Source organism: Polyodon spathula, chromosome 13 (genome assembly GCF_017654505.1).
Source record: "Polyodon spathula isolate WHYD16114869_AA chromosome 13, ASM1765450v1, whole genome shotgun sequence".
NCBI classification, from domain to species: domain Eukaryota; kingdom Metazoa; phylum Chordata; class Actinopteri; order Acipenseriformes; family Polyodontidae; genus Polyodon; species Polyodon spathula.
The window spans coordinates 410789-424127 of NC_054546.1; the positions used below are offsets into that span (position 1 = coordinate 410789).

Genomic DNA, 13339 nt, shown 5'->3' on the forward strand with positions numbered 1-13339 from the left:
CTCCACCCAATCAATGGGCCAGCTAGAAATGGCGGCATTTGAACTTATTTGTGTGAACGTTAAAAAAAAAACCGCAACAATAATAATTAACGAACACAATATATACTGGTGGGTGAACTTCAAAAGAGAATCACATGCCAATGTAAAACTGAATATATGTTAAATTATTGCTCAAGGGCCGTGTTCCACGACTGTAAAACTCCGTGTCATTGAACCGTGTACCGGTGCAGCTTTATGCTGGTCGGGAGACAAGCATCTGAAAAGGGCAAATATCGATTTGCTTTTTTCTTTATGACTATTTGAACCCTGGCTGCATGTAAATAGGTGAGCCGGTGAACATTTGTAAAATTGCTCAAGTCCTCCACTCTGAGTTTGAAAGCCGTGGCCCAGGTCTCATTAAACAGTGGATTTGGTTAAACAGCGTTTTTAAAGATTTGGCGAGCAGGGGGTCAGCATGAGAAGCCTGTTGTGTGGAATGATATCTTCAGAAGACATGCATCCGTGCGCAGTGCTCTGCAGTTACTGGATAACGCTAATTCATAACTATCTTACTAACTATCCCTGCAATATTCAGCTCTTAAGTGTTGAAAAGCCTACTGTTTCTTTTGCTGCAATAGGTAGTAAGTAAAGTGTACAACGTGTGAACTGTTGAGACAGCAAGTCGAACTAGCCGTGCAATAGGTCACTCATCGGGGGTTAATATTAATGAGGAGGCGTGCCTCGGTCTCCGCACCTGAGCGAGTTAATGCGGACCGGCAGGAAGACTGCCTCTGAGCGAGGACACGGTGCTTTAATTGGAGGCAGATTGAAGACATGGAATCTACGCGATTGCGTGTTAAAGTCTTGTCCGGGTGTAATGGATTTAAAACATTTTGCTGACCGACGTTTCTGCTTTTCCAGAAAAAGGTAAGGTACCGCGGTCTGCGTTTCATGTTGTCAAACAAACCAAACGTTTTCGTGCTTCTGACCGTTGTGACTGCCCTGGGCTTTAATTCATACGCGTGATGCACAGATAGCGATCTGATAATAACAGCAATGTTTGCATGACGGAGCTGTGTGAGATCTGGAAGAAGTTATATATCCTACACTGTTTGCGTTAGAAGGTATGGATGCAACCAATACAGAGTCTTTTCACACAGCTTGCGTTCGTGTTGCTGCTCGTGTGTATATTTGTATTTGTAAACTGTGTGAATATGCCAGTGCGGTGTCGATTACCCATTTTATAAAGGACTTGCGTACCTGTGTGCTGACTTGTGTCAGTGTGTTTCATTGCAACACAGTGTTCCGTGCGGGATGCAAACCTGGGCTGCGCCTCCTACAGTTCTTAAGCTACTGGTGACGAATCCTTCACCCGACAGAGCTCGGGTTATATGCGCATGAGCTACAGTACAGTGTGCATCTCAGTCAAAGCTGTGACAATGGGCAAAGTTTAGCACGAGACCAGAGGCTCCGTGCTCTTTTTGTGTTGATTGATAGCTCTTTATTGTAGTGTCCTTTTACTTTAGATTTTGAAGCAGTTGGTTAGATGTGACTAATGACCGTGGCATAGAGATTATAAGGAGCAGCACTGTGTTCTACATGGACCATACCCTGTCTTGAAGTGTTTTGAAATTGAATTGACATGAAGTGGCACAGTAGTAATCCCTCATAAAGAACCTGGTGCAATGGCACACTGATATTCAAGCATGTTCCTGCATTACTGTGAAGGTGCATGAAGCACTGCTTGTCTGGTGTTCACTCAGGCAACGCTGCATGAAGCACACTGGTCACGAATGAGTAGTCTGGAGTTATAGAGATGCATAGGGATAGCCTGTCAATAAGGGTACTGATATTAAATAAGCCTGATCATGTGTATTAACAATGTGTGGAATAGCCCCAACTCGGGTATCGCATACCTACAACAAAAGAACATGGGCTTCCCAAGTCATGGGCTTCAGCAGATCAGCTGCCGGGACTGTAGCACTGTGAACCCCACGACTCCACTGAAATGTACTGGGAGGTATATTCAACTGGTCTAAATAAGTAGCAGAGCTAAATCCTACCATCATTAAGATGCTTGGGGTTGTTTTAACCCTTTCAAATAACTGGAATGAAACCCCATGAAATGCAGGCTAACCACGTTACAGGTTATAACATGCACCTTGTGTGCAGGACGGGTACTGCACGCTTCACACTTCTTATGAGTTATTCATAAATGTAATATTAATGTGATTTTTTTCTTTATGCATTCTGTTTACATTTTTTTATGTATATAAAAATTATAGGAGGCTGTGTGGTCTAGTGATTAAATAAAAGGGCTTGTCACCAGGAGATCCCTGGTTCAAATCTCACTCACTGACTCACTGAGTAACCCTGAGCAAGTCACTGAGCCTCCTTGTGCTCTGTCTTTCGGGTGAGACGTTCTTGTAAGTGACTCTACAGCTGATGCATATTTCATACACCCAAGTCTCGTATCTTGTAAAGCGCTTTGTGATGGTGGTCCACTATGAAAGGCGCTATATAAAAATAAAGATTATTATAATATACAGTATGTGTGTATCTGTATAGATTATAAAATATATAGTATATATATATCTATCATATATATATATATATATATATATTATATATATATATTTATATATATATAATAATATATATTGCACACACTGTATGTCTTGTATTGTCTTTGAAATTAACATAAACATAATTCACACAAAAAAATCTACAAGTGTATGTTTATTCCAGACATACATGCCAGTAAAGTATTCTGAAATAACGATACATGGGCGAGCTAGCTACACAAACAACAGCAGTTGCGATGCTCGGGCTGTTGCTACGGCGATGGCATAAAAAAAATTGTAGCAGTGCGGCTTGCTGGTGCACTGGCTCTTTAATAATTATTATTCGAAGGCTTTTAACTGACGCAGGTTTGCACAGACACGGCATGCTGGAAGCACAGTGACAGCTGAGGGTTTGAAGTAAGATTGAGTCGGGATTGCATGTCTGCTGTTCCACAATCAAATCAAACAAGGTGAGGAAGATTTTCCTGTCTGCTGGGCAGTGATCAATACAGCTGGAGCCGTAGGATCTGAAAAAGGGATTGATTTTATCTGGCGCCAATGCCATGGGGTTTGGTGGAATATGATGTGGTTGTTGTGTCCCCTCTACTCTTGGCTCCTCTCAGATTTTCATGAATATTGTAATAGAGCAATTAAATTTACATGTGAGCGGCATCATCTATTGCTGTCACTTGTTCTGACAGCTTTCTCTATCTGATTTAAAGTGCATGGCGGAAGCTCATTTTATTCTGGATCATTATTAGACTCTGTTACTTGGAATTGTCTGCAAACTGTTTTTTTTTCTTCCTACAAGCAAAAAGACATGGTGACCTGATTTTAAAGACATGGTGACCTGATTTTAAAGACATGGTGACCTGATTTTAAAGACATGGTCATCACAAGCTTTTGCAGGCAGATTGACACCCAAGCACAGTGAAGAATAAACAGGATAGTTTTATATCAGTGACGCTTGGACTTTGAGGTTCTTTTAAGATATTTCGGTGTAGTATTTAATGCTCTGTGCTCACAGTGTAATATTTGTGGTCATGCACACACTTAACTGGATTTTGTTGTTGAAACAAGTTTGGTGAAAACGAATTCTGTGTAGCAGCCCACCCTAGACCTTCCTCAAACTTCCTCTGAAATGTTGCATTGAAATTTGAAAAAGTGTCTTTGATATGAATTCTTCATTCTTACAGTAATATTACCTGCTTGAAAAGGAATGCAGAACGTTTATATCGCTGGAAATATCTGTAACGCAATGAGATTAATCTGCCTAGCCCCCTAATGCTGTGTGTTGCTCTTTTAGAAAGAAAAACAGAAAGAAAAATCATTTGGCAGTTTTTTCACAAGAAGTTAAGCAACGCATTTTGCAGTTCTACAGTATTTGATGTAAAAATATCATCACCAAGGTTCATGATTTGCTGATTGCAGGAGCGGGGGCTGAAATCTGGCATTGCACTGAGGCAACTGGCCACCCTTGCTGCTGCCTTTTAATAATTAATAAGATGCCTAATTGCTCCCCTTATCAGAGCTCAGAAGGATGAAAGACCAGTTCAGTACAGCACCCGATGCTAGAGTGCATTACTCTCCTGTCCTGTTTCCTCCCCACCAAGTCTGAAAGCTCATTCATTACGGAGGTGAAGCTAATGGTTATTTTTGCTGTGCAGTTTTCCCCTCCAGGAAGATGCGTTCGCACTGGCAGTGCCCTCATGAGAGAAGTGCCTGGAACCCTTCCTCTGCAGCAGCGCACTGTGGAGCTTTCCCACGGTCTGGGAGAATGAAGATGAGATGCTCAGCTATGCCCCTGCTCCTCTGCACCTTTCTCCTGGGATCCGCGGGTTACCCTTTCAAGCCAGCAGTGGATGTGGATGTTACTCCCAGGACCACGATACTCTGCAGTGGTAAGAGACACCCAGGCCCTTGTTCATTCTCTGGAGGTATGCTGGCTCCTCGTTAACGCTTCCCATTAGCACATTGCTTTGAGACTGAGTAGTGCATGACACAGGGAAGACCTTCGCACAAAACATCTTTTATCTATGCTGGCATCAAGCTTAAAAACGACATCATTACTTAGGCTTGTCGTGCAGTGGTGTGCTTCTTAGTTTTATTTATTAGGCAACTGAAAAGTAATTTTTTTTAATCATATTTATTTGATCCAGGGTTTAATGAAATGCCCAGAAGGATGATTAATATTTTACATTTACATTAAGAAAGCACCAAAAAATTCTTCCGGTTAATGTTGAGTTACTTTTTGGGTCAAGGTGAGAAAAAAACGCCCAAGTGAATTGACTGCTGTGTATTTGTGAGCGATGCAATGAAGCTGCGCAGAGGAATTCAGTAAATAGAAGCGGAGCCTGTGCAGAACCACAGTGGAGCTCTGGAGGCTTCACCGACGCTGAATACACTTCACAGTATGGAAGGCTATTTTGGTTAATGTGAGCTATTATTACTATCAGAGGGTTATACTTTCCTGAGTCTCTGAGTTAGAAATCCACTTTTACAGTTGTATGCTGTTCTATACTACCAATACTGAAGAATCTAGTCGCTATATCAAGGAACACCCCAGAAATACTTTGGCACATCGAGGCAATGTTATGCATGACAGCCGAAGGCCGATTATGCTGGATATGAGGCCCAGAGCAGTAAGTAGTGAGCAGACTGTGTGGAGTTTCACCTCAGTTTGGGTGTGTCCCCAACAAAGTGGCCTCAGCCAGTGTTTTAAATTCACTGGGAGATTTAAATTCATGCACACACGCACACAGCTGGAGTACCTCACCTGAGCTTCCCTAGAAGGAAGGTTTACGAATGTGACAGCTGCCCACGTTTACACTGTTCCTGCCTGATGTACAGTGGCACAATGCTATTCATACAGCTCCTGGTCGTATCTTCAAATGCACATTAGATTTGCATATAGCTGTGGTTTGTGCTATTCTAGACTCCATGTTAGGAAATATGACTTCTCTTTTGTAGGTGATGTGCCTGAGCTTGCATGTTGTACAGTAGGTAGTGTCTACTCTAGCACAGCATGGAGACATTTTTTCCCAGCTAATTGAAACGCAGACCAGCTTGCGTGGGTGTTGTATTTAGAAGTCTCTATTTCAATATTACAGTTGCTTGTGCATTTCTATATTCACTGGCGGTGAAACTGTGGGAACTTTTCTAGCAACATAAATTGACTGTGGTTTCCATAGCTTGAATGAGCAATTGAAGTCATACACTTTATCTGAATACAGTCATCTTGCAAAGTATACCTAGGAGCGCTTCACACGGACCCTGGAGCCCTGCTCTCACAAAGTTACACGCTCGGAGGACCGCAGTGACTATTTCAGACAAACACGTAAATAAGTCACTTTAAAACAAGTTAGAGTGTAATCGTGATAATGGCATTGCTGTGATAATGGCACTGCGATTGGATGTTCCTCTGTAATAATGAAACTCCCCGTTGAAATAATGCTCTCGACTTCCGATCTCTCCGTAATGGACTCAGGAGTCCTGGTATCACCATGTATCACCCCACAGCAATGGCAGAAATATCCTGTCTGGACTGAGATTGGGATGCTCCTTAACTGGTCCTTGGAACGAGAGGTTGAAATAGACTGCATGAGAATGCATTTTGTCACAAATGATTTGCATACGGATTAAAGTAACTGGTTTTCACTGATCTTGAGTCTTGTGTTTCCAATTCACTGGGCACTTAGACAAACAATGGGGAGCCCTTGGTTTGAACTGGCTTTCAGACGAGATTCTTCCACTCAGATGTGTTTTTTTTTTTTTTTGTTTGTTTGTGGAAAGTAGTCCTTGACCTATTTAGAGGCTTGCTAAGATCACACATGTTTTAGGTAAGGCAAATCATATTCTCCAGTCGGCTGTCAGTAACTCCCCTCATCAGGGAACACGTGCACTCGCACACGCTCTCCCACTCACGCACACTCGCACACTCGCACACTCTCTCCCGCACTCGCACACTCTGTCCCACTCACGCACACACACACACACACACACACAACACACACACGCTCTCCTGCACTCGCACACTCTCTCCCACTCACGCACACTCGCACACTCTCTCACTCTCTCGCACACACTCACACACACTCTCTTCGGCACTCGCACACTCTCTCCCACACTCACACACACACCACCACACACACACACACACACACACTCTCTCTCTCCGATCCGTGTGAGCTCTGTTGGTGGAGGGTGTGTTGCGTGTGAGCGTGTGAGAGAGGGCATGAACGTGGGTGCGAGAGGGTGAGTTCGTGTGAGCGTGGTGAGACGCTCGTCCCTTCGCACACTCTCTCCCACACGCACACACACACACACACACTCTCTCCACACCACGCACAACTGCGTAAGCGTGTGCGATGGTGAGTTCGTTTGTGACGTGTGGAGAGAGGGCGTGACGCGTGTGAGAGGGGGACAGGGTGACTCTGTCCCGTGTGTGTAGAGGGTGAGTGCGTCACACAGAGCCCCACTCCCGCACACACACACACACACACACACTCTCTCCCGCACTCGCACACTCTCTCCCACTCACACACACACACACACACACTCACGGTGCAGTCGTGTGTGCGGGACTCCCACACACCACACACACACACACTCACACTCGCACTCACACACACTCACACACACACACACACTCGCACACTCTCTCCCGCACTCGCACACGCTCTCCCACTCACGCACACTCGCACACTCTGTCCTGCACTCGCGCACTCTCTCACACACACACACACACACACACTCTCTCCCGCACTCGCACACTCTCTCCCACTCACGCACACACTCGCACACTCTCTCCCGCACACACACACACACTCACACTCTCTCCCACACTCACACACACACACTCTCTCCCGCACACACACACACACACACACACTCTCTCCCGCACTCGCACACGCTCTCCCACTCACGCACACACACACACTCTCTCCCGCACTCGCACACGCTCTCCCACATCGCTCACACACACACACACACTGCACACACACACACACACACTCTCTCCTCTTCTCCAGCGTTGTGTATGAGACTCCGCACGTCGCACACTCTCCTCCCCGCAGACTCACACAGCAACACCAACACTCACGTTGAGCCCGCACACTCTCTCCCACTCACGCACACACACACACACACACACTCTCTCCTCCCGCACTCGCACACTCTCTCCCACTCTCGCACACACACACACAGAGAGCGTTAGCGTGGCCCCTCATCACACCAACACACACACAGGTGTGACAGGGTGAGTGCGTGTGATGTGTGTTTGTGTGAGAGAGCTCGTTGAGCCAATGAGACACGACTCGTCTGAGTGAACGTGTGAAGAGGTGGTGTGTGTGTGTTGCGAGTGCGTAGAGAGGGTGAGCGTGTGCGAGAGGGCGTGTGTGTGAAGTGTGTAGGCACACAACACGAGAGTGGTGAGTGCGTGTGTGTGTGAGCGTGTGAGCCACTGCTCTCCGCCTCACACACACACACACACACACTCTCTCCTGCACTCGCACACTCTCTCCCGCACTCACACACGCACACTCTCTCCCGCTCTCGCACACGCTCTCCCGCTCACACACACACACACGCTCTCCCGCTCGCTCACACACGCGCTCTCCCGCTCACTCACACACACACGCTCTCCCGCTCACTCACACACACACGCTCTCCCGCTCACTCACACACACACGCTCACCCTCAGAGTGCTCTCCATGCTCATACACCGCGCACTTGCCGCCACTCCCCGCTCAGCGTTCTCGCCCTCACACCACACTGTCCTCCCGCTCCACTCACACCCAGAGCTCTCCCCCTGTAGACGCTCACACACCCACGCCGCTTCTCTCCCGCTCACCGCTCACACAATCACACCTTCACCGTGCACTCAGAAACACACACCCGCTCACTCACACACACGTTTTCTCACTCACACACACACACACGCTCTCCCCCTCACTCTCTCCCGCTCTCCAGCTCATACACGCTCTCCCACTCACACACGCACTCGCTCTCCCGCTCACTCACACACACGCTCTCCTGCTCACTCACACACACACACACGCTCTCCCCCTCACTCTCTCCCGCTCTCCAGCTAATACACGCTCTCACACTCACACACGCGCTCTCCCACTCGCACACACACACTCGCTCTCCCGCTCGCACACACACACGCGCTCTCTCCTCTCACACACGCAATCACACACTCACTCCTCACACAAACTCACTGTCACGCACACACACACACACACATCTCTCCCCGCGTTTCAGCACACGTTTTTCGATCAGGGCACACACACCACACTGTAGCACTGTGGTTCACGCTGTGTGAGAGTACCGCCACACCACACACACACACACACCTGTCGACACTCTCACCCGCCGCACTCGCACACGCTCTCCCACTCACGCACACACACACACACACACACTCTCTCCCGCACTCGCACACACACACACACTCACTCCCGCCTGTGTGAGCGCCTCACATTAGATTTTCAGTGACTGTGTCGCACCTCTCTCCCACTCACACACACACACACACACTCTCTCCACGCACAGGTCGATCGACGTGCAATACACACTCCACTCGTGTGCTCCCGGCACTGCACAATCACACGCTCTCCCGCACTCGCACACACACACACACTCACGCACACACACACACACTCTCTCCCGCACTCACGCACACACATACACACACACTCTCTCGCACTCTCTAGGTGCTCCGAGCGTCTGCGTGCACAAACATACACAGGGCGTGAGCCACAACTCTAGCCATGTGTGCTGTCCCACGCACGGACACACGCTCTGAGGAGCGGTCGTGCGAGACCACTCATGTGACCACACAAACTCGTGTTTCGGGAGCACTCGAACCCGAATGTGGTTGTCCTGTGTACCCTCACGCACACCGCTATCTCACACACTCACACACCCTCTCCCCCGCACTCGCACACGCTCTCTCACTCACTCACACACACACACACACTCCTGTGTGAGACAACTGAACGTCACACTCACGCTCCCACTCGCACACACACACACACACTCGCCACACGCACTCACACACACTCACGCACACACACACACACTCTCTCCCGCACTCGCACACGCTCACCACAACACTCCCTCACCACTCACGCACACACACACACTCTCTCCACACACACACGCACACACTCTCTCCCACACACTCTCTCTAACCCAACATCAGCACACCACATCTCCGTCGACACTTCAGGGTGACAACACTCACCGCACCACTCGCACGTCACACAACACGCCGAGGAGTCACACAACACACTCTCTCCGCTCCTCCCGCACTGCGCACACACACTCTTCCCGCACACTCTCTCCCACACTGCACACACACTCCCACTCACTCTCTCCACGCACTCGCACACTCTCTCCCACTCACGCACACTCACCACACACACACACACACACTCTCACACTCACACACACTCTCCCGCACTCACACAGACAGACCGTGTGGTTTTAATGTGTGCGAGAGGGGCGTGAGTGTGCTTGTGTGTGCGAGAGGGAGTATGAGAGCCACTCGCCACACTCGCACACACACACACACACACCCTCTCTCTCCTCGTCGAGTCAGTGTGTGAGGGAGGGCACACACACACACAAAGACAGTGGTGCGTCCCACGCTCTCCGTGATTCCGTGTCAACGTTGCAGGTCTCTCTCTGTGTCTGACACGTGGTGCACACGTGTGCACACTCCTACACGCGCTTTGTTGTGCGAACACTCACACACACGCTCTCCTGCTCACTCACACACACACGCACACACACACACACACACACACGCTTGTGCACTCGCACAGCTCCTCTCCTGACACCACGCTAAAGTGGTGTGGGTGCGTCATGATTAGGGTAGGGGGCTCCACTCATAACGCTCTCCCACGTGGTCACACGGGCGTCTCGCACTCACACACTCGCTCTCCCACTCACTTCTCAAGCACTCCACACACACACACACACACACACACGCTCTCACACACACACACACACACACACTCTCTCCCGCACTCGCTCCCGCTCTCCAGCTCACACACACATCGAGTCTCCCTGCTCAACGCACCCACGAGAGTCCACGCTCCACACACACACAGCCCGTCTCCCCGCTGTCACACACGCACGTTCATCCCTCGCTCACACATGTGCACTCCTGTGCACACACACACACACTCTCCCACACTCGCACACGCTCTCCCACTCACACACACACACACACACTCTCCCCCTCACTCTCTCCTGCTCTCCCACTCACACACTCCTCCGCGACGTCACGCACACACACACACACAGAGACAGAGCGGGCGAGAGGGCTGAGATAGGACCGTGACAACGGGAAAGCAGGTCGCTCTCTCCGCTAGCTCATACACGCGCTCTCCCGCTCGCTCACACACACACGCTCTCCTGCTCACTCACACACACACGCTCTCCCGCTCACTCACACACACGCTTTCTCCCGCTCGCTCACACACACACGCTCTCCCCCTCACTCTCTCCCGCTCTCCAGCTCATACACGCTCTCCCACTCACACACGCACTCTCCCGCTCGCACACACACACTCGCTCTCCCACTCACTCACACACACGCTCTCCTGCTCACTCACACACACACACACACGCTCTCCCACTCACACACACACACACGCTCTCCCCCTCACTCTCTCCCGCTCTCCAGCTCATACACGCTCTCGCTCTCACACTCACACACACACTCTCCCACTCGCACACACACACTCGCTCTCCCGCTCACACACACACACACGCGCTCTCCCTCTCTCACACACGCGCTCTCCTGCACAAACACTAACAGACAAGTGCACACACATCATGTACACACACATGTGTTATCTATTTAATAAATATCCAGGATCTCCTTTGGTTTCTCATTTGCTGTGTGCATATGCAGTCATGTTGTTGAAATGAAGAGTCCATTCTAGTATAACGGCAGCGTTTCCACACACAGGGAATGGGACGGCTGAAACCAGGTCACCTGGTGCATCGACTAAGAGCAAGGAGTTCATTCCTGCAGTATAATGTGAATGTGGTGTGCCTGTATAATATTAACAGGCTGTGACGGAAATATAATTAGTTCTGGTTGGAAATCTGCTGCTGCTGCAATCGTTTACCTTCCAGGTCAATACGTTCCTGCAACAGAGTCTCGCCTTCATCAAGGCTGACCGACTTCCCGACTCTGGAAATGAACTGTCGGGCCAGTCTGTCTCAAGACTTTCCCTTTCGCTATTTTGAGCCCTTGCAGGTCAGAAGGGAGATTTCCAACCAGAACTCATTATATTTCCGTCACACAGGCACTGCTGTTGTATAGCCAGCATTGCTGAAAGTCTTGTTTAGTATTACACTGTCACCCCCTCAGCTCCACTCAGTTGAGAAAACACATTTATTAAAGCTAATACAGACACAGCCTGCTCCCCGACACACTTACCTGAGTGTTACCTCCTGCCGCTACACATTACACAAGTGAAGTCAGGAAGCAACATATAGCTGATTCTTTTCCTTTGTTTTCTTTGAGGGTGTTTGGTTAGCTGCATTGTCTGTGTAGTGGTAAGCTGATTTTAAAGATTTTAAAGGCTCGGTTGTTAGTTACTAGTTTTGTAACATTTTGTTTTAGTTTCCCTTTTAGAAAAAAAAGCAAATGGTATGAAGTCTTTGATAAATCTGACCCCATATATTTAACAATGTCCAAGCATTACCCAATGTCATTTCAAGTCAGTGGAAAAAGTGAGAACATCACTGTCTGTGGGAAGAGAGCTGAGGGAGACATCAGGCCTGTCTAATCCTCAGGCTTAGCTAATCTTCTGTTCCAGACCGAGGGCATCAGGGTGCAGGGCTCTGACTCCCAGGAATCGGCATTGATCTCTACGTGCTGATGAGCCGATCCCCTCCGTGTGCAGGGCTCTGACTCCCAGGAATCGGCATTGATCTCTACGTGCTGATGAGCCCACCCCCTCCGTGTGCAGGGCTCTGACTCCCAGGAATCGGCATTGATCTCTACGTGCTGATGAGCCGAGCCCACCCCCTCCGTGTGCAGGGCTCTGACTCCCAGGAATCGGCATTGATCTCTACGTGCTGATGAGCCCACCCCCCTCCGTGTGCAGGGCTCTGACTCCCAGGAATCGGCATTGATCTCTACGTGCTGATGAGCCGACCCCCTCCGTGTGCAGGGCTCTGACTCCCAGGAATCGGCATTGATCTCTACGTGCTGATGAGCCCACCCCCTCCGTGTGCAGGGCTCTGACTCCCAGGAATCGGCATTGATCTCTACGTGCTGATGAGCCCACCCCCCTCCGTGTGCAGGGCTCTGACTCCCAGGAATCGGCATTGATCTCTACGTGCTGATGAGCCCACCCCCTCCGTTTGCAGGGCTCTGACTCCCAGGAATCGGCATTGATCTCTACGTGCTGATGAGCCCACCCCCTCCGTGTGCAGGGCTCTGACTCCCAGGAATCGGCAGTGATCTCTACGTGCTGATGAGCCCACCCCCTCCGTGTGCAGGGCTCTGACTCCCAGGAATCAGCATTGATCTCTACGTGCTGATGAGCCCACCCCCCTCCGTGTGCAGGGCTCTGACTCCCAGGAATCAGCAGTGATCTCTACGTGCTGATGAGCCCACCCCCCTCCGTGTGCAGGGCTCTGACTCCCAGGAATCAGCAGTGATCTCTACGTGCTGATGAGCCCACCCCCTCCGTGTGCAGGGCTCTGACTCCCAGGAATCGGCATTGATCTCTACGTGCTGATGAGCCCACCCCCTCCGTGTG

General features: G+C 49.6%; 1 protein-coding gene across 1 annotated transcript in view; it reads left to right on the forward strand.

Annotated features, from left to right (window-relative positions):
- The first annotated feature begins 758 nt into the window (after positions 1-758).
- The window catches only part of LOC121325976 (semaphorin-4G-like), a 38855-nt gene continuing 26274 nt past the window's right edge, over positions 759-13339 (forward strand). The window contains exons 1-2 of the mRNA XM_041269083.1: positions 759-906; positions 4211-4444. Coding sequence (XP_041125017.1) covers positions 4228-4444 — 217 coding nt within the window. The 5' untranslated portion in view covers positions 759-906; positions 4211-4227. The remainder of the gene's footprint in view (positions 907-4210; positions 4445-13339) is intronic.